This window comes from Xyrauchen texanus, chromosome 13, assembly GCF_025860055.1.
Source record: "Xyrauchen texanus isolate HMW12.3.18 chromosome 13, RBS_HiC_50CHRs, whole genome shotgun sequence".
Classification (NCBI taxonomy): Eukaryota; Metazoa; Chordata; class Actinopteri; order Cypriniformes; family Catostomidae; genus Xyrauchen; species Xyrauchen texanus.
In genome coordinates, this window is record NC_068288.1 from 27,299,839 (window position 1) to 27,322,591 (window position 22,753).

At 39.3% G+C, this 22,753-nt stretch overlaps 1 protein-coding gene across 1 annotated transcript in view; it reads left to right on the forward strand.

Moving 5' to 3' along the window:
- Positions 1 to 22,753, forward strand: part of pik3r3b (phosphoinositide-3-kinase, regulatory subunit 3b (gamma)) — a 289,080-nt gene that overhangs the window by 138,108 nt on the left and 128,219 nt on the right. The window contains exons 5-7 of the mRNA XM_052140870.1: positions 2,427 to 2,558; positions 12,372 to 12,573; positions 22,508 to 22,593. Coding sequence (XP_051996830.1) covers positions 2,427 to 2,558; positions 12,372 to 12,573; positions 22,508 to 22,593 — 420 coding nt within the window. The remainder of the gene's footprint in view (positions 1 to 2,426; positions 2,559 to 12,371; positions 12,574 to 22,507; positions 22,594 to 22,753) is intronic.

Below are 22,753 nucleotides of genomic sequence, written 5' to 3' on the forward strand. Positions count from 1 at the left end.
GCCTACGTCTGTTTCTTCACCACTGAGAACTGCTGGGGTGAAGTCCTCCACGATGTCACCGATTAGACCGAAATGGGAGACTGGGGTATTGAGGAAGCGTGCTTTGTCCACATCCCGCATCTTGACCAGGTTCAGCCAATGATGTTTCTGGACCAAGAGGGTGGCCATCGCCTACCCGAGTATCCGCGCTGTGACCTTCTTGGCCCTGAGGGCGAGGTCGGTCGCTGAGTGCAGTTCCTGCAACACGTCGCGGTCAGGACTACCCAAGTGCAGATCTTTGAGTGCCTTGGGCTGGTGAACTTGCAGGAGGGCCATGGCATGTAGGGCAAAAGCGGCCTGTCCAGCGGCGTTGTAGGCTTTGGAGGTCAGTGATGTCGTCATCCTACAAGCCTTGGAGGGGAGCACCGGAGGGATCCCGTCAGGTGATGGCGTTCTCAGGACACAGGTGGATCGCAACCTATCTGTCCACCTGGGGGCCTCCGAGTACCTGTGGGCTGCCCCGCCGTCTAGGGTAGTGAGAATGGGAGAGTGAGGAGGTCGGTTGCGAGCAGTGAAAGGTGTCCTCCATGACCTCGTCAGCTCATCACGCACCTCCGGGAAGAAAGGAAGTGGGGGGGGGAGTGGGGTGCGTGGCTGTGAGCAGTGCCCGGATTTACCCGGCGAAACAGCCCACTGCCATCCCCAAATCGCCTCCATCGCCAGCCGGGTCATCCTCAATCCCATGTGAAGAAGGAGCAATGCGGGGGTTGGCTGGAGTGGTGTTCCTCTTTACAAAGGAAAGCCACAACCGCTACGTTGCCATGGTGAGGTTCTCGCAGTGAGAACACAAGAAGACGGTGTGGTCATCAGGAGCGGAGAGAAATCGACCTCATCCAGGAACTACACAATAGCGGAATGTCATCTTTATAAAGACGCGTCCTAAAAAGGATGTTCAATGTATTGGTCTTTTAGAGAAATTACAGTCTTTTAGAAAATATTTCTCTTTTAGAAGCACTGTTGAAGCGCCCTTGGACAAAGCTGCACTGCCGTGCAGAGAAGGAGAAAGCCAATGACATGCGCCATAGATCCAACAGAATATGCTCTGTAGAGATGAGTGGAACAGTAAGTGAATGCAGCTCGCTGATCACACAACCGCTCGACTACGAAGAAAAAATCTGAATGGACAGATGCATGATTTCCTCCCTTTATACCCGTAAGTGTGGGGGAGGGACATGCTAATTCTGTCTGCCAATATCTCATTGGACTTTTCTCAAGTTCAGAGATGTGTGAGGCTCTCAAGAGAGACCCTTAGTTTTGCTTCTTTCACACAACGTCGAAGTGAGCGACAGACGGGGAACTTAAGTTGGCATCGAAAGTCCTTGGACAAATTAAACATGCAAAACACAGTTCACAGTCATGACAACTCTCTGAAAGATTTAGCATGTTATTGTAGGTATGACATATTAACATCTTGGCGAGCTTGATCTCCTATGCTGCTGTGCTGTCTTAGAGCAAGTACAAAGACTTGCTACTTCAAGAAAATACACATACATGCTTTTATCAAGCATGTATGACAAGCTGCTTCACAATCAGACATAAACACAATGCTCATGTGGCAGATCTAGACAATTGTTCCTGGGGAGGAGGAGGGTTTCAGAGAAATCTCTTGCAGTGTGCTGGAGTAACTTGACAAATTTAAATGTTAGGCAAACAGAAAGTGTGCAAGTTGATAGGTCCTCTGACATGTAATTGGGTAGCCAATCATCTTTCGCCATTCAGAGTTTCATACCTTAACTATGAAAAAGTTGTGCACAAATCTTCATTGAAGGAGGTTTGTGCATGTATACAATATACTGTGAGTAGTACTGTATGTAGTAGTACAGTAGTACTGTATGTGTACATGACTAATGAATTACCTTTTGCACACACACTTCTGAGCTTCTACATATTTTCCTACATTATTCATCTGCCAAATATGCCGTTTTCATTGTCCAACATCCTGCAGGCTCTTTTGAGCATACAGTAGGAAAGTATTTATGAATCTGCAAGTACGTACACCCAAACAATTAATGAAAAGGCTGTCTTCTGAAATATACGAGAGATATGTCAGCCTCTTTTACACCTTTCCAATACATCAATATGCCATTATAATTTCATCACAATGGAGGGCCTTTTAAAATTACTACTTTATAATTGCAATCTTCCAAGCTGCCATTATCCGAGGCTTTGAGTTATTGACTAGGAGACTTCCACTCAAATATACTCTCATTGTTAAGCTTGTGACTAGATCATTGTCCCTTGAGGGACTGGAATGGTCTGGGGATCTGGCCACCACTGTAAGTGAAACATTATTTGGTTTCGCCAAGGGCACAAGACTTGTGAGGGTAAATCATGGAGTAAGCACTCTAGATGTCTATACTTAACCATTCTCTCTATCTCTCTTTCAGACCCAGCAGCGGTGGACTTTGAGCAATATGAATTGTCCATTTTGGCTGATACTCTTAGGGGTTACCTGCAGGATTTGCCCTGCCCGCTCATCCCAGCTATAGTTTACAGTGAGCTGGTCTACACTGCTCAGGGTAAGACATCCACTGGAGTTCAGCACAAAACATTAACACCTTCATTTTATATACAGTACTACTTGATGTACAGTATCTGCACTGCACTGAGTTTTGTGCTTTTAATTATTCACTTTAAGTAACATGGAACTAAATTAAAGGTTTTTACACTGTTAAAGGTTTTTACAGTGGGGGTCCACATAAAAAATCTTGTATTCATGGCCGGCCAGTGTGTTCGTGGGGCCCTAGGCGAAATTATGAGGGCCTCCCCATGTGAAAATTGTCATAACTTAAAAACATCCATAGAACCACTGCAAACATGATGAGCAGATTTGTTTTTATAGAAACCATAAAAAAAAAAGCACAATACTATATATAGCTTGGTAGATGACAAATAACGTGTTCCAATAGCTTTTTTCCCCAATTTGGAGATGTTAGGTTAAAATGTACTTGCATGCATAAAGGAATATGTGTATTTTAGGTGCTTTGACAAGTCACCATTTTATCGTCTTATTTCGATCACCTTTCAAATTTTTTTCTAGAAGTATAAATAAACCAATGTCTCAATTAAAATGATGTCATGGAAACTGCAAGTATGATAATTACTGGGTATCATTTTACAATAAGGTTTGCATTAGGTAACATTTAACAGCATTTATTAATCTTGGCTAATGTCATTTATAAAAATACAATTGTTTATTGTTCGTGCATAATCCATCAATCATTTTCAATTAGGAATTAAAAATCGGAAAAACAAAAAAGAAAAATGTCATTATTCGTTTACAAAACCAATATTAAAAAACAAATAATGACTTGTTTTTTGCAATTTCGATTTAATTCTCAGGTTAAAAAAAAGAAATTGGAAAAATAGTCATGTGCATGTGACACTTTGTGTTTTGATTATTTGATTTCACTAAGATTTGACTTGAATATTTGATTCACACATATGGGTGGACCTGAAATGCCCCTTTCTTCTGATTGGTCAACCTGCACCATCGTATTCTCAATGCTGTGAGACAGAATAAAAGTTCTCTGCTGTTTAATTGTTCAGATGAAGTCGTCTCAGTTAATATTAAATTCTTCACCATTTATTCTACAAAACTCACCACGTTTATTGCGCTGAGCTATCTCTCTCATCAAGCAGTCAGATTCAGTGCCTACACATAACCGTAAAATGTTCACTGAAATGCAGACAGGGTTTCGTCTTCTTGTGATTTAGAGTTAGGACAATCATTGCCACGTGATGCAATTGATAAGAGCAACACACACACACACACATCCACACACATACATATATTATTAAAGATTAATCCCTCGCTCTGTACGCCAATTGTCTTCTCACCGTTATCCTTCTTCCTTCCACACAACTTGTTTTATTCATTTATAAGTGGTACTATGCAGGTATTGTATTCGCATTTAGGGTGACCAGATGTCACTTTAAAACCGGGGACAGTCCCGATCTTACAAGTCATGTACCGAGTCACTGTGGACTTACAGTCAGGACACCTTTTGTCCTAAAAATTAGTCTAAGGCAGCTATAGTTTGATTGCTTTAAATAAGCTTTTTAAATTTTAAATGTTTAAATAAGACATCGGTGTTTAGTGCATTTTTGAAATGAGAAATCATCAATGAGTATCGATAGAATCAGTATATTTTCAATTTTACATATTGCAGAGAAATGAACAATGCAAGATGCAGTTCTGGGAATATACAGACTTAAGGTATAGAGTGCATCCAAGACATAAGTATTCATGCCAGTGAATTATAACAGCTACAACAGTAAATAACAAATGATAAATAATAATAATAATAATAATAATAATAACAAATAAATTGGAAGATATTATTACATTTAATGTTTAATATAAGACAATAAGTATTTACATGGCAGCAAAGAGTGCTAATTTCAACCTCAGATCATTCCGACATCCATGTTTTTGAATGGGAATATGAGTGGCTTTTACCTGGTCGTATACGTATCAATTCTGTGTGCCTTTTATTATTGGACAAATGTGAAGGCTATGTGTAAATGCTGACATTAAATTCAGTCTTTCTTGAACTTTTTTTAGCATAATTTCCATGATGAGCAAGTTCCTCACATCTAAGCTTCCAGAGTGGGGTAAAGTTAGTTTTAGATTTGATATTTTTTGGATATTTGGTTTCTCGTATCCACACTCTCTGCCGGCATCAAATTTGCAATGATTTAGCACACTTGGCTTGATGTTATGGTATATAAATGGTATATAACTATAATATACAGTCATAAAACAATGCACTCAGAACTGTCAGTTGGTGTGGCTGCAGAATTATGACTGAAAATGCTCCAATGCGCTTTCATTGCTTAGTGTACTTAAGGGACCATCTGAAATTTCCTCTCACTATTAAACACAGGCCACCGCCAATCATTCATTCAGTTGACGTGCAATTTAAACATAATGCCAGTTAATATACTGAGCTAATACAAGTGTCATTTTTACAGTAAGTCCAATAATATTAATACAGTATTAGAAAAATATTAAATAAATTAATAATAAAACACCAAAATGTTATTTTTAAAATTCCAAAGTTTGTAGTAAGTTTCCAGTGGATAGACTGACGTACTACAGATTAGATGTTACTGTAAATCCAATAATGAGTACAGTATTAGATTATTTTCGAGAAAACAAAAAGGCAAAAAATAAAAAATAAATTAATAATAAATCAGCAAAATGTTATTTCACATTCCAAAGGTTGTTGTAAATTCCCAGTAGATAGATTGATTTACGACAGGTGAGATTATTACAGTAAATCCAATAATATGAGTACAGTATTAGGTTATTTTAGGATGAACATCATACAAATTCCTGAAAATTATATTTTCACATTCCAAATGTTGTAGTATCTTCCCTGTGAGGAACTAAGGACTGACTAACTGGAAAAATCTCACCTGTAGTAAGTCAGTTTATCTACTGGGAACTTTCTACAACCTTTGGAATGTGAAAATAAGGCAAATATACAACGAATAGCGAATCTAAAACAAACTTTACCCCGCTGTTGAACGTAAGCCTGTGTCTTTACAATGTAGGTATATGCCTCAATAGTCTTATGAATGTATGGTTATTTTTTTATACATTTAAACCACGCCTTTTCAAACCAGAGCAGCATCGAAATCAGCAGGTTTATGTGTTGCTCTGTCTGTTATTTTGATGAGAGAGATAGTTCAGCTTCATTAAACATGTAGAGTCATCAATGTTTTAAATTCTATGACTTGTTCATATGCTTTGCACGTGTTCATGGGACCCCGCCAGACAGTTGCCTGTATTGCCTGTAGGATGGGCCGGCCATTCTTGTGTTCAAAATATAATTTAACTTCCTGAGACCCCCGTGCGAATGCTGTGTGCATTTTCCATTTCTGATTTGTAACTAGTAGCACCTAATAAACAAGCAATAATAATAATAATACTTTTACATTTACATTTATGCATTTGGCAGATGCTTTTATCCAAAGCGACTTACAGTGTACTTATTACAGGGACAATCCCCCTGGAGCAACCTGGAGTTAAGTGCCTTGGACACAATGGTGGTGGCTGTGGGAATCGAACCAGCAACCTTCTGATTAACAGTTATGTGCTTTAGCCCACTATGCTGCCACCAATTTTAGAGCAAATCATTTCCTAAAAATGTGTGTCTACGTATGTGGACAGCAGGTCTAAGTTGTGAAATTTCAAGTAATACCAAGCTATAGAAAGTCAGATTTTTTTCATCAAATACTTTATGTGTCTATTTGAGACGTTGAAGACATTACAGCTGATTTAATAATTCTGATTATAAGTAATGGCCAGCATCATCAAATCAACCATAGCCAACCATGTTGAAATAAAATTGTGCATTATACAATTCTGAATCTATGTACAGATTATCATTGTCCCATGTCTGCCAAAAATGTTTAGTGGTCCAAACATCATCTGCAGCCTGAAACTGAATGAAACTTAAACTGAGTGAATGCACTTAGCTGCATAGAAAGCTATAGGATGCATCCTTGCTCCCTATTTAGTAAATTACTTACCCTCCAGTGTGCTGTCTGTCTGCACTGGTCTTAGAAAAGTTCGAAATGCACCTTATTTTCATTCTAACTCCATATAAAGCTTCTGAAAACAAAATTTTTCAGCTTTGCATGAATACTTTATTCTCTATATAGGAATGCATTTACTAATGTTAATGAATAGAACAAAATAAAACAATAACATTTATTTAAAGTGAAATGCCACACAGATGTGTTAATGTTTATAAATTATTCAAAATAATCAAACATGTTTTTTAACTTTTGAGGGAATGCGGTCCTAATTTCCTCATATGTGGACTTCATATTTATGAGCGCACTGATGCACAAAAATGTTAAGGATTTTTAAAAGCACGGTATCAACAAAACTAGATACGCTGCTCATGTGACTCTTCGTCCACATGTCCACAACTAAACATGTTTCAATCCAAAAACTTCAAGAGGCACTTTTGTTGGCATTGCACCTGTAGTAGCGCTTCATGGAAATTGATGTCATGCTGTTGTGTCATGTGACGTGGTGCACCAGAAGTTTAACCCTTAAATGACAGCGTAGAGTCTTGTGAACAGTATTCAGTTGGTTTTAATTTATTTAAATTATGCATTGCGTATAGTCAAAATACAATGTCCACACATGTGGACGAAGGGTCACATGAGGTTAAACCTGGAAAAGAACTGAATGTTTTAGGTTTCTGAAAAAAAGAAGAAATGTTATGGGATAAAATGAAATGAAAATATACGATTCTTCACTATATCTAGGTCACTAATCAAATAAGCAGATTTGTAACATTGACTATGTTAACTCAGCTCTATTCAAACTCAATTTCAGTTGCTTACATGAATGCACACAAGAGACTTTGGAACATTCTCAAATAATACTGGAATAACATGGATCAGGATTTGCCAAACTTGTGGAGTCCATGTCAGCTCGAGTGCATGCTGTCATTAAGGCAAAATGAGGATATCAAACACTGAGAAATTTTTATTCAATTTGTTATGGAAATAAAAGTAGAAAAAAGACCAAATAGAAGCATTTTCACAAGTGAACTTTGCATATGCTTGGAACTGTCTCTTTAAGACTTCTATGTAGAAATGTAGGACTGAAATGGGCTAGTGTGTATGTGTCCTCTTCAAAATACAAAAGCTCCATATCACAGTGTTCAGAGGGCAGAAAAAGGCTTAAAAGAGAGAACAAAACTAAAGTTGGAGAGATAGAGAGAAAGAGGCACAGAGAAGGAGAGGGTGTGTGTGAGATTAGTGGGGGCGCTACTATGCAGGAGGGTAAGATCACACCATCTCTCTCTGACCTCGCTCTGCATTACACACACTGAAAATGAAAGACACACACACATACACAGTCTGCCACTTCTTTTAGACATGCCTGGTTGCTCATGAGTGCAGCCTGACTCTGTGATGACAAACATTATGTAAGCACCCTTTTTTAGTAATGCCTCGTCATGTTTCTGAGGCCTGAAAATATATAAGGATTCTTGCAGTCTTAAAGCGATAATTCCCTCAAATATTAATTAATCTTTGAATATTAATTAAAATTAATATTCAAAGAGTAGAAAATGTTATCAATTACTCACCAACCATACAGTTCTGAAACCACAGTTTCTTTTCAGTGATATCTGATTCATGAATGGTTAGTTCAGACTAGTTTTGTGAACTGAAGCAATGTTTTTTTACTTTGTTTCAAACCTGTATGAATACAAAGGGGGATGTTAGGCAGAATGTTAAAGACTTACAGCCTTATTCTTCTTTCACTTTCATAGCATCTTTTTTTTTCATACAATGAAAGTAAATGATGATTGAGGCTGTCAGTTCTTAACTTTCTGCCTAACATCCCCCTTAGTTTTCCATGGAAGTCAGAAAGTCATACATGTAAATTTATTTTAATTTAAGATAATTTACAGTATGTTAAATATATTTTTGGGAATAAGAATTATAGTATATTTGACGTTTTTATGCTAGACGCTTTTATGCAAAGTGACTTGCAGAGCACACAGGTAATGCATTTTAAGTTGTTTATGTTTTCTGCTAGTGTCAAGTTTTATCAGTTGAGCTACAGAAACAGGAAACATTTAAGGATATACAGTACTTTCAATTTTAGGATTTCAAAGAATTACTCGTTGAACATTATGATCAAACTAATTTGTTTATAGTCCATACCGTCAGTCCTTACCGGCAACCTCCTAAAAACATTTGTTTATAGTTTAGTTTAGTTTAGTTTATAATGTTCTCGATTGCTGCCAAAAATGGTCCCATAGAGTGGGTTCAATCTAATTGGTTCCCTTTAGCTCCAGATGTAGAAAAGTATTTGATTAATGGTTTACACACCTAATAATTTAGTTTTCCATCTTTAGTCATTCTGGAGCTGTATTGTGAATTATTTTAATGAACTGTATGGTTTAAAGTGAAATATGGCATCTCCTTCCCTAAAGGAAGGAACCGATATTATTTTTGTGGAACAGTGAGCGGTTGAAATCAAGGCAATGACTCACTATAATGTGCTTGGACTTATAATTTGTTTTGTATTGGGTCATCCGTATAGTCATTATAGGATGTGCCATATGGCATATTCAGTATTTGTGCATTAACTGCTTTAAAGAATCAATGGGCTATTATGGCAAATAAGCTTTCCTGGAAAGTCCCTTTGTCATGGGGTGCCCTTAACAATGCCAAATCCTACCTCCCTCTTTCCTGGATAAAATCCATCTGATTGTGAAATCAGGCATGCTTTTGTTTGATTCCCTTAATTTAATCAACAAACCTAATCAAGCTATTTGCTTTGTAAAACAAAGCAAATAGCTTGATTTTTTGAAAAAAAAAATATTTTAAATAGCATGTTACGCATCAGTTTTATGAAGCATGACTTGAGGGCAGAATAATCAAATTCATCTCAAGCTTTAAATCCGGTATGAAACAGCTTGAAAAAAAAGGATTGCCTCTTGAAGCATGCTGGTTTTTCAGTTCAGTATATAAAGATGTGTATTATTGAAGCTTAAATGGTATGGCATGGTGCTAGCACCATTCATACTTGTGGAAAAATTAAAAATAATCTACACAAAGAATAGAAGAACGCAGTTGTCTCAGGACAGGTTTTTAAAAGTAAACATTCTTTTTAACCATACACTGTGTCAAAAAACACCTCCTGCGCTAGACTCTGGAAACACAGCAAGAATAAGCGCAATGGTCAGAGATGTCCATTTAGTGTATATTTACATAAAAAAATTAGGTCACACTTTATATTAGGTGTCTTTAACTACTTTTTAATAACATTAAAATTCAAACAATACAATGCATCTATTGTGGAACTACATGTTGCTCTGAAAATTCTCACAAGATTCACATTAGCTGCTGTTGAGGTTGAAGTACGAATAGGTTTAGAAGTAGGGTTAAGTGTAGGGTTTAGAGTATAGGGTTAAGGGTTGTGGTAGAGTTAGGTTTAGAGGTAAAGTTATCAGTGTAACTACATATGTAATTAAATTCAGGTACTTTAGATGTAAGTACAGCAGCAGGTATCTACATAATAAATATATTGTATCAAATGCTTAAGTACATAGTAGTTAAATACACCTAATATAAAGTATAAAACAGTGCAGACGGACACAAAAATGTATTTTGTGTGAACTTTGTTCACTTTGGATTAAAGCATCTGCCAAATGCATAGATTTAATGTATGAGCAAAATGTTTCGTTTTTTCTTTTTGTTTCTTTTTTTTTTCTTTTTTTTTCTGCTAGAAGTGACTCATTGAGGACTGCTGAGTGTGTAAGTCACATTTTAAGAGCATTATTTAGTGTTATCTGTCAGGGTTCACAAACCTAGAGCACTGGTGCCCATCTGGCTGACCAGCAACCAATGTGCCCTCTTCAAGGAATGTGATTGGTCATCTGCTGGGCTACCCTTCCCCTGGTCATGTCGTGCTGAGTCCATATGGACTCAACCAAGTTCCCAGCAATGGCCTGCAGCCCATGACGTTGGCCTTTATTGAACAGGGGTCACTCTACTGGTAACCTCCATGGGGGAGGGCAGGGTGGGATCTCCTGGCTCCAGACTGGGGGCAGGGTTAGTCCATGGGTGTCTGTGCATTTATTACTGAGTGTATGCATAACTTGTAGATCTAATCCCTGAGAGCGTTCTTGTATCATTGATCTGTGAGTCTCTGGCCAAGGTCAAGGTACTGACCCGTTTTTTTTCATCACTCGACCCACCGCCCATAACCCCTGACCTCTTAACACTTATCTTATATAAACACTATGGCAGAAGCACCATATCCAGTCAACACCTTAATGGCTTTGTTCACACTCATAATTCATGCAAGATGTGCAGTTGGCAGGGGTTTGACAGTGTGTGTGCTTGTGTTTGGGAGGTGTGAGAGCAGCTTTTAGGCATTAGTCTTTGCTTTAATTGAAAGTCATGTGACAGGCAAGATTTATTTTGTCTATATTAAAGGACTAGCCTATCTGCAAGCTGCCCCCCATTGACACTGAATTATGACCTTTATATAGAAAAGTACATATTTAGCAAGCATGAAAGCAAAATGAGGAAATAATGTGTAAAGCTAACTATGAATGTTAATGTCCAAAAAGAGATGTAGCTGGCCACAGAAAACCAAATTAGAACCTTTTTCCAAATGTTCGCTTTAGCTTTGAACTCAATGAACATACAATCTGTTATCTACAATGGCTTGTGCTCACTTGCAAGCTTTTCAGCATGGACTACTAGGCAATTATATCATATCAATCAGATTATTTTATGTAATATTTAGTTTTTTTTGTTTTTGTGTGTGTCACTTTTCAAACGGGTATGTTAACTGTTTGACATTTACGCGAATGGAAAACATTTAATCTGTACTTTCCAGACAGTCAATCTCTTGCATTGAAATTTGGACTGTATCTTTGTTCATTTAGCTGATGAAGACAAATATTCGTTGTGTCTAAGAGACTTGAAATGCTAATATCTCTATGCCACCAGTGCACACTTTAGCACCGATAAGTCTTCATCACATATCCTGGCTTCTTGGCTGTGGGAAACCCCATCTCAGAGGAGCTCATCAACATGTTGGAAGCTGTCTAAATAACTGCATTGTTCTTGTGGGTGCTTTTGGACAATGGACTGGAGGGCAATATTAGGACAGCACTTTAAATCCTGCTGAGCTGACTTTCCAGACCCAGGTCATTGGTTTTGCAGTGTCCCACAGAGATCAGGGGTGCTGTCAGTGTTCAGAAGATTTACACCTATATTATTAGAACAATAAATATAATATGCAAGAGTTCACTACCATAAACGCTTTTGAAAATTGATTGGCTACTCCATTGCTTCTCAACTGCCAGTACTTCTTAAAATCTTGCTTTAGGACCCAGATTTTGCATTGGATCCAACACAGTACCAAAATAGTTTATCACACAAAAGTGAACAAAATCAAACAATGAAACGGATTAATATTAATATATCTTCAATTAACAAATATTATAAAATTATAAATATTATTTGTATGAAGCCAATAATTCACTGCGCAAAACATGTTCCCATCTGACTAAGCAGTTTATTTCTCTGCTGTCTCATATCCATTGAACCTCTCTGCGTAGGTGCATAGAATGAAGCTTGCGCATGTGCATATAGAGATGGACCAGCTCACAGTCAGGCTTTTAGGATTCTTGTAGGTCAGTGTGACACTAATGGCATAAAACTCGCCAATGGAGACATAAGTGTTGGGTCAAGCAGGCTATTCCTTGTCACACTCACTGAATACCTCTGTAACAAACTGTCTCACTCACTCTCTTCCTCCCTCTCAGAAACTCAAAGCATGGAGGAGTGTGGAGAGCAGCTGAGAAGAATCCTTGACTCCCCCAGTGTCCCTCAGGCTAACCACCAGCTTCTGGTTCATGTGACCCAACACCTAAGCAAGGTGGCCCAGAGTGGGGGAGCAGTTCAGGCAAGCCCCAGGCTTCTGGCTCTGGCCTACAGCGAGGCCATCTTCAAAAACAACCACTTTAGGTACTGTAACTATTTTTACATTCATGTAAAATCTTTAAGCTACATTCATTTGTATGAATCATCTAAATAAGGGGCCGTTGCACACCTTAACCATTCACTCTTAAAAACTAAGGTTCCAATTGTAGCCAAAAACAGGTTTATGCTACATTTACGTCTTGTATGAATTACTGAATTACGAGAAGGCATTTGGGAGATTCTACTCGTAGCTGTTCATGCGTCCTTGGACCTCAGGCGTTCTTTGTTTCTATGGCAACTCCCAATCAACTTGGCTGTTGATAACAGAAAAATATTTAGCACTAAATTAATTTAGATGTTCACCTCTATATGGTCTTGAAAAATATTTAAGAACAAAGAAATCACTCTAGGTGATTTGTATTCAAATCTGTGTAGATTTGAATTTTAGAGTGTACTTATTATGTAGATACCTGTTGTTGTACTTACATCTAAAGTACCTGCATTTAATTACATATGTAGTTACACTGCTAACTTTACCTCTAAACCTAACCCTACCCCAACCCTTAACCCTAAACTCTAACTCCTACACTTAACCCTACTTCTAAACCTATTCCTACTTCACAACAGCAGCAAATGTGAATCGTGTGAGAATTTTCAGAACAATATGCAGTTACACAATAGATGCATTGTACTGTATGAAATGTAATGTTATTAAATAGTATTTAAAGACACCTAATATAAAGTGGGACCTAATTTTTTATGTAAATCTGAGTTTCAGTTTACATTATTCTGAATAAAACAATTATTTTCAACATGTTTTGATTTAGATTTTCCACTTACAGTATTTAATAAAATAACATATTAGATTTATATTTGCAGCTTGCTAATTTTCTGGCTGTTTTCTGGCTGATGCCTGAGAATTCTTGCATAACTGTGGACTACTTAAGGCTGCTTTCTGGGGCTTCAGGGTAATGTGTTGACGAGTTCTGGGGTGGGTTTGGCATGTCTTTGGCTGTGGTATGTATGGCATGTCTTTGGATCTGGTGTAGTTGTGGTCCAGTAATGGCTGCTTTCTGGGGATACGGAGGACACGGCAAAGTTATGGCAGAGTTTTGGCAGCTTTCTCTTGTGGGTACAGTCAAATTTCGGCAAGTGACTTTTGGCCGAATTTTGGACCATAATTCCATGCGATATTTGGGAAACACTTGCTTCCAAAATGCTGCTAGATCCGGCCCAAGTCTATTTTGCTATCTGCGAGGTACCTTTGACTGTTGAGGCTGCTGCCATATTTGTTCTTTTTACATAATTTTATGACCATCAAGTTGGATCTTTCAAATAACTACGAGTAAACTTCTTATAATTAGGAGTTCCACGAAGATGTGAATGTGTTTTACAAGACGGAATCTCATAATTATTGTGACATCCGACATTAATACGCACCAATACATCTTGATGCCATTGGAGAACCTTTTTAAGTTCCACATGCTGTAGAACGTTTTATTCTAAAGATCTTTGAATTTTTTTTAAGAATAATGTAACATGCTGTATGTTTATATTTATCTCCAAAACCAAATTGGAAAGTCAAAGGCTGTACATTGAAAAATGGTCAGCCTTTTTTTTAATTAGTATGCTGCATTGAATAACCTTTATTTTTAAGAGTGAAAGGTAAATTGCTCTGGCTTGGTTGAAGATGTCTACGACTGCAGGTGGTAGATCCACTAGAACTTATGCGTCCTGTCCAGGGGCCAGACATGGAGGTTCCACAGGTCTGGGCGCGGGTGCAAGAGTGTGCCCCGTCCCTGAGAAAGAAGATTCTTCCTCAGGGGAATTTTCCAGGAAGGTGCTATCATGAGGAGCATAATTTCCAAGAACCAGGTCTGGGGGCGAATAAGGAGCCACCAAGGTAACCTGTTCCTCGTCCTCCCTGATCTTGCAGAGCAACAGTGCAAGGAGGCTCACTGGGTGAAAAGAGTACTTGACTCCAACGGAGGAGATGGTGGGCGAGTATGACTAGAGCGCACACCGCCTTGACGATTTATGTGCCCGAAGGCGGTCCACCAGCCCAGTCGAGTTCTCCACGTCAGATGCATCGGAGAGCATCCGAGGCAGCGGTGATGTCGTCATCCAATTCCAGCGGCTCAAGTGAGAATGCCTACTGGCTGTGAGGCGAGCCGCACTCATCCCGAGCTCGGACGTAAGCGATTAAGCGTGTCGGGGGCGGGTGGTTCGTGGGGATTTACCTGGCGAAACAGAGCCTGTCGTCATCCTCAAATCGCCTTCATCACCAGCCGGGTCATCCTCAATCGTGTGGGAAGAAGGTGCGACGTGGGTTGTGGCTGAAGTGGCATTCACCTTAAGGAAGAAGTGCTGTGACCGCAATGCTGCCATGGTCATGTTCTCGCAGTGAGGACACTTTTTTGGACACTTCTTTCTCCCACTGTGGCCGTTGGTCTTGGAGAGATATCAACCACATCCAGGAATTACACAGTGGCAGAAGGGTATCTTGAGAAAGAAGTGTCCAAAAAAGGAAGTTCAACGGCTGCTGTGTATTGCTCTTTTATGAGTGGAAAACTCAAACTCTTTTAGAGAAAATAAAACTCTTTTAGGAGGAGAACATGCTTCTAAGCAGTGAAAAGGGCTGTTGAAGTGCCCAGGGGAGTGGATTGCACAGTGTGCAGAGAGGGAGAACGCGAGCTGGAAAAGCACCGTAGAGCCAACAGCAGTGCTTCTCACCAGTAGAGGTGAATGAAACATTGGTGAACTCCACTTTGCTGTTGCATAACCGCTCGGCTCCGAAGAAAAATTCTGACTGACAGATGCACGCCCGCTTCCCTTTATACCCGTATGTCCGGGGGCGGGGCATGCAAATTCTGTCTGCCAATTTCACATTGGCCATTTCTCAAGTTCAGAGGTACGCGAGGCTCCCAAGGAAGACCCCTTGTGTCACTTCATTCGACACAACATCTCGTTCCCTCCCTCCCTCATGGAACGGAGGTTACGACAGTAAACATGACGTTCTTTTTATTTGCAAACTGTTCTTATATTCCTGTTTTGATTGGGTGGACTAGTGCCACTCTGGCACTTATGTGGCCTCGCGCCTGCCAAACTAAAGTTTATTAACATATGGATAGATGTAATTGTGTAATTTGTAATAAAAACATTATGTTTGCTAATAATATTGAGGCATTTTCACTGGTGGCTTCTTTTAGACTTTTATACCCCACTGTACATACACATGCTCACATTTAAACCCACATGTACATCATAGTTCAGTTGAGCATATGTCGAAGCATGTCTTTATTCCCTTAGTTTAATTAAAGTGGAGTGTAGTGAGATGAGGGAGCTGTTATTGGTGATCTGTTCTTCAGCCCAGTGTAAGACAGCCCTTAATGTGGGCAGCCACAGTACAATCTCCTGAGAGGAACAGCATAAAACATAGAACAGATGGGAATGCTTATTAAAATGTGTTGCACTATGCTAGTCCCTTGTTCCTGCAATTTAAAGAGTACCAGGATTGAATGTTGATAACTCGCATGTAACACTTTATGTAACATGAATGTTATTATGTAGCAGCCCTCTGTATTGGACTTAAACAAATTATCATATTATTTAAGCACCTTTATCAACTAACGTACAAATTTTCCACATTTGCTTATGCTGCTGGTTAAATGGATCATTATTGTGATCATTATTGTGTTCCATGACTATGGAAAGAGAGTGTTGAGGCACTCTTGCCCTTACAATAAAGTTATGTGGTGGTAGGATCATGGTAAAGTGATGGTATTAAATGGTAATACCACAGTACTTTAATATCTACTGTAGTATTAAATGATTACCATGTTCATATACCATGATATTTAAATAGTATTCCCAGGTTTTTTCAAAGAATACCATAGTATTACCATTGCACGTGTTCAAATATCATGGTATTACCATGGTACAGTACATTTCCAAAAAGCATTGTGTATGCATGTGTGTTTCTTAAATTAATGATCACCTTTACCTAAAGTTCATCATGATACCATGGTACTGAATGATTACCATTTTTATATACCATAGTATTTCCAATACATGGTATGCCAAAGTACTTAAGGTAACAGAATTGTATTAACGTGATTCACTTCCAATAAGAAACATGGTAATACCATGGTACTTTTTGTTATGTCGTGTTTTAGAGACTTCAGGGGCCTCATTTATAAAACAAACAAATGATCAAATTTGATCCTAAATTCTATGGATTTCATCCTACATCAAAAGTAAAGAACAAATCTGGATTTTATTAAGGCAGAAACTGGCGTGAAAATATTCTCGTGCAAACAGCAACTGACAAGCATGCATACAGTTTTTTGTGCTTATGCTCATGTGTTCCAGTCTGCGCTGAATTTATTTTACTTTCAGTGATGCAAAAAATTGTCAGTGACTGACTACATTTATAAATAAATAAGTGAGCATGTTTACGTGAACAATAATATTCAGATATATGTCAGAATGTGGTCTTATTTAGATTATGTATGCATAATGTAAACATTTTATTTTGGATATCAGCTGTAAACAAATATTTATTTAGTCTATCTGCACGTTTCCATAATAAATGAATTGTGAGGCCTATGAGATAACAGGCAAATGTAATACACACTATGTAATATAACAATAAATAAAAACAAAGAATTTGACAAAAATGTATAGTGTAATTAATGTCAAGAGTAAGCAGAAGAGAATTGAGGAAAAATAATGTACATGTAGTTTATACAGAACAACACGATTATAATGTAGATTATGAATAACCCCTTTTTGGAATTAAAGTTTAGCAAGAATATGGACATTGGTTGAAAAATGGTGTGGATTTACAGTAATCACGGTCAGTGAATGGATGCTGTGAATGCATATTGTTGATGAAAATTAATAATTGAAGATGAGTTGATGAATAGGTTACATTATATGAGCAGAAAGAAACCTGTAACTGCAATTTGTATTCTTTTTTTTTTTTTTAAATTTGCCAAACGCAAGAACATTTCTTATTGTACTTTTATCGTATTCTGTCTCACCATATTAATATACTTGTGGTTGTTCTGTAGGCAGAGTCCATGCGCTTGTTCACATGCACATGTTTTTAGATGAATTGCGGTCATAGGAACATTTAGGAAATTTTTGTACATTCTCATTTAAATTCATTTTACGAATGTCTTTATAAATGAGGCCCCAGATCTTTATAATTTGTCACAATTAAATAGCCAGTAACATAACACCCTCTATAAACCACCTTCCTGAATGCTGGGCTTATGCACATAATAAAGAGTAGTGTGCAAGTGATTCACAGTTAACTCAGTCAGCGCATTGTAATCCATTAAGTCTCTTCACACTTACTTTATTGTGAGCTGCTTCCCTGTTCCCCTGCCAAGAGAATCCAGTGGGACTTTCCTTGCTCTTAGCGGCTTGTCAATTGTCTTCTTGCTCTGGGTCAGTCAAGGCAGAGAGACAGACAGAGAGAGAGAGAGAGAAGGTGCAGGTGAGAAGGAAAAGAGAATGCATTATGCCTCAGAAGCCATACCACCCTGAAGCTCAAGACCAGTGTTGCCCACTGAAGCTAAGTAGGGTTGAGCCTGGTCAGTACCTGGATGGGGAAAACTAAGGTTGCTGATGGAAGGTGTTAGAGGGGCCAGCAGGGGGTGCTCATTGGCACACACAGTCTGTGTGGGTCCCAATGCCCCAGTGTAGTGACAGGGACACTATACTGTAAAAAGGCACCGCCATTCGGGTGAGATTTTAAACCGAGGTCCTGACTCTCTGTGGTCATTAAAAATCACAGGGCACTTCTTGTAAAGATTTGGGGTGTAACCCCAGTGTCCTGGCCATATTCCCCTCAATCATGGCCTCCTAATAATCCCCATCCTTTAATTGGCTCTATAACTCTACTCTCTACTGGTGTGTGGTGAGCACTATGGCTGCCGTCGCATCATCCAGGTGGGTGCTGCACACTGGTGGTGGTTGAGGAGAGTCTCCTGTTCACTGTGTAAAGCGCTTTGAATGTAGTGTCAGAAAAGTGCTATTTAAATGTAGCATTCATTCATTAATGTATTCATTTAAACAATCATTGTGGTTAGTCATCAGCTTCAGACACAACCTTAGGTCACAAAAGCATCCGAATATAGCCGAATACTAAAGCAACTGAATATTTGCCTCTAAAAATCCAATAGAGATCTGACCATAAACAAGTACATTTACATTACATTTACATTTATGCATTTGGCAGACGCTTTTATCCAAAGCGACTTACAGTGCACTTATTACAGGGACAATCCCCCTAGAGCAACCTGGAGTTAAGTGCCTTGCTCAAGGACACAATGGTGGTGGCTGTGGTGATCGAACCAACGACCTTCTGATTAACAGTTGTGTGCTTTAGCCCACTACGCTACCACCACTCCACAAGTAGTCATCAGTCTGCTAAGCAGATCAGCCACTGCATCTCATGACATGACCTTTGTGCGTGTGAGAATATGACTTAATTCATTGTTAATGTGTCTGTTTTGTCTGTGTGTTGAACTGTATGGGGCTATGAGCGAACTGCAGAACGCTCACCTTGACGGACTGTTTATTGTCGCCGGAGATTTCGACCATGCGAATCTCAAAACAGTGCTCCCTAAATTCCATCAGTATGTGGACTTTGCAACAAGAGGGGTGAACACGCTTGATCTTGTTTACACAAACATCCCAGGCTCGTACCGGGCAGAGCATACGTTTGAATGCTGTTCATAGACTTCAGCTCAGCATTCAACACAATAATTCCTCAGCACCTGATTGTAAAGCTGAACCTGCTGGGCTTGGACACCTCCCTCTGCAACTGGATCCTGGACTTCCTGACTGGGAGACTTCAGTCAGTCCAGATCGGGAACAGCATCTCCACACCCACCACCACACTGAGCACTGGGGCCCCCCAGGGCTGTGTGCTCAGTCCACTTCTGTTCACTCTGCTGACTCACGACTGTGCAGCAATGCACAGCTCGAACCACATCAATAAGTTCGCTGATGACACGACCGTGGTGGGTCTCATCAGCAAGAACGACAAGTCAGCATACAGAGAGGAGGTGCAGCGGCTAACGGACTGGTGTAGAGCCAACAACCTGTCTCTGAATGTGGACAAAACAAAAGAGATGGTTGTTGACTTAAGAAGAGCACAAAGTGACCGCTCTCAACTGAACATCGACGGCTCCTCTTTGGAGATCGTCAAGACCACCACATTCCTTGGTGTTCATCTGGCGGAGAACCTCACCTGGTCCCTCAACACCAGCTCTATCACCAAGAAAGCCCAGCAGTGTCTCTTCTTTCTTCGAAGGCTGATGAAAGCACATCTTCCACCCCCCATCCTCACTACATTCTATAGAGGGACTATTGAGAGCATCCTGAGCAGCTGCATCACTGCCTGGTTTGGGACATGCACCGCTTCGGACCGCAAAGTCCTGCAGAGGATAGTGTGGACAGCTGAGAAGTTCATCGGGGTCTCTTTTCCCTCCATCAAAGACATTTACAAAAAACACTGTATCCGCAAAGCAACCAGCATTGTGGATGACCCCACACACCCCTCACACAGGCAAGAGGTACCGAAGCATTCGGGCCCTCACGGCCAGACTATGTAACAGCTTCTTCCCCCAAGCCATCAGACTCCTCAATATTTAGAGACTGGACTGACACTCACACACACACACACACACACGTGTCCTGAGTTGCATTTTAATTATTGTCACTTTATACCTGGCTGCTACCTCAATAACTGCTATGTGCGTAGAACACTCATCTCATAGTATGTTATGTTTACATTTGGCATTTTTAGAAATTGTCATCTTTTTGCACTACTGTGTACTGGTTGAAACTGCACTGTTGTTGTTCTGTTCATTTTTAGTAATTTATTGTACTGTCCCGTACTTTTTGCACAAGTTTGCACGTGCACTTTATATAGATATGTTATTTAGTCTGTGTAGTCTCATGTGGTGCTGTGTTTGTCCTATGTTGTTGTTGTTGTTGTTGTATGTAGCACCATGGTCCTGGAGGAACGCTGTCTCCTTTCACTGTGTACTGTACTAACTGTATATGGTTGAACTACAATAAAAACCACTTGACTTTACTACTTCTTTCTTAAACTTCATATTTTCCAACCACCTTATGACTAGCAGTCGAAAAGCCAACTAGAGCAGTGGTTCGGAACTGTTTATTCTGAGCAGGAAAAAACAATAAAAACTAGCTACAGTTGAATTCAGAAGTTTAAATTAGTCATTAAATTACATTTTTTAACCACTCCACAGATTTCGTATTAGAAAACTATAGTTGTGGCAAGTCGTTTTGGACATCTACAGACAGATTGTTTAACTTTTAATTGACAATATCACAAGTTAACTGTGGTGCGAAAAGTACAAACCAATCACAGAACAACAGCAAAGGACCTTGTGAAGATGCAGGAGGAAACAGATAGTCAAGTATCTATTTCGACATAACCTGAAAGGCTGCTCAGAAAGGATGTAGCTACTGCTCTAAAACATAAATTAAATTAGCCAGCCTACAGTTGGCAAGTACACATGGGGACAAAGATCTTACTTTTTGGAGAAATGTCAAGGTATTAGGACAACAAAGTGAAGGTATTGGAGTGGCCATTACAAAGCCCTGACCTCAATCCAATAGAAAATATGGGCAGAACTGAAAAAGTGTGTGCAAGCAAGGAGGCCTACAAACCTGACTCAGTTACACCAGTTCAGTCTGGAGGAATGGGCCAAAATTCCAGCAACTTATTGTGAGAAGCTTGTGGAACTAGCTAGAAGTTTGTGGAACTACCCTAGAAGTTTGACCCAGGTTAAACTGTTTAAAGACAATTCATAGAAGGCAAAGTGTATGTAAACTTCTGACCCACTGGCAATGTGATGAAAGAAATAAAATCTGAAATCATTCTCTCTACTTTTCATTCTTCTGACATTTCACATTCTTAACATAAAGTAGTGATCCTCTCTGGGGAATGTTATCTGCTATTAAATGTCAGGAATTGAGTTTAAATGTTTTTTGCAAAGGTGTATGTAAACTTCTGACTTATGTATGAGTATAGACAACTGTATATACTTGTAATGATGTGAGGAAGAGGCAGACGGGAAGTGCGGATCCAAACGCAGGTCTTTTATTGACAACAAAACAGATACAAACTCTGGAACCAAAATAAAGATCCACGAGGGGAAAAATAAACTAAACACGGGATACATACAAAGAGTGAACAGACAGCGAACATATACGAGAGGGTAGGGTTATCCTCGAACGAACTTCACACAGCAGGGAACATGAACAAGGAACGTGAAACTTCAACATCCATGTGCAGTGCAAACAACGACCGACAAGGGAATGGAGGAACAAACAGGGTTTAAATACACAAGGACACAATAAAGACTAAATGAGAGACAGGTGAGAACAATGATGAATGCAGGCAGTGAGGGAGGCCGGGAATTGTGGGAATTGTAGTTTTCTACAAGGACCGTGAGACTCGGGGCGGACAACAAGGAAAACATGACATGGAATTTGATCAGTGAAGGGTGAAACAGAAAACACGGGGCAGACAACAAGGAATCGTGACAATACTCCTGCATAGTTAGGATAGCAAAATAAAAATAAATATGAATTAAAAGGGGAGGTGAAAATGCATCATATGTCTTCATCATATGCATCATATGAAATCAAATGCTGTGAATCCAGTCGAACTGTATGGTATTTTGCTGCAAATTCAATCATCCATTGATAGACTATGAAAATATGGGTTCACTAGGAGTAAGGATAAACATGGATTGTATCGGCCACATATGTCAGACATATGTCATGTTCATCATTTTGTATATTGTGGGCCTACACAATTCATGGCAGCATTAGCAAATTGCTGTGTTTGTTGAGAACACTGTACTGGAGCATTAGTTTGAGTTTCCATTTTTATCTCGCTATCTCTCTTTCTCTCTTGTTCCAGTGCGGATGTGAACCCAGAACACCATGTGAAGATCCTTGAGGCACTTATCTTGGTTGGAGGACTAGTGGAGATACAGGCTGCCCCAGGTAGGCCAGCAGAGGTTCTCATCATTTATTTACCTTCTGTAGGTTAGTCTTCTTTGATCACTTTTTATATGTTTGCCTTCTTGTATTTACTCGTGAAATGCTTTACTGGCTTTTTTGTAATGTTTGCAACTATGTGATTTTTAAGTTCATCACTATCAAA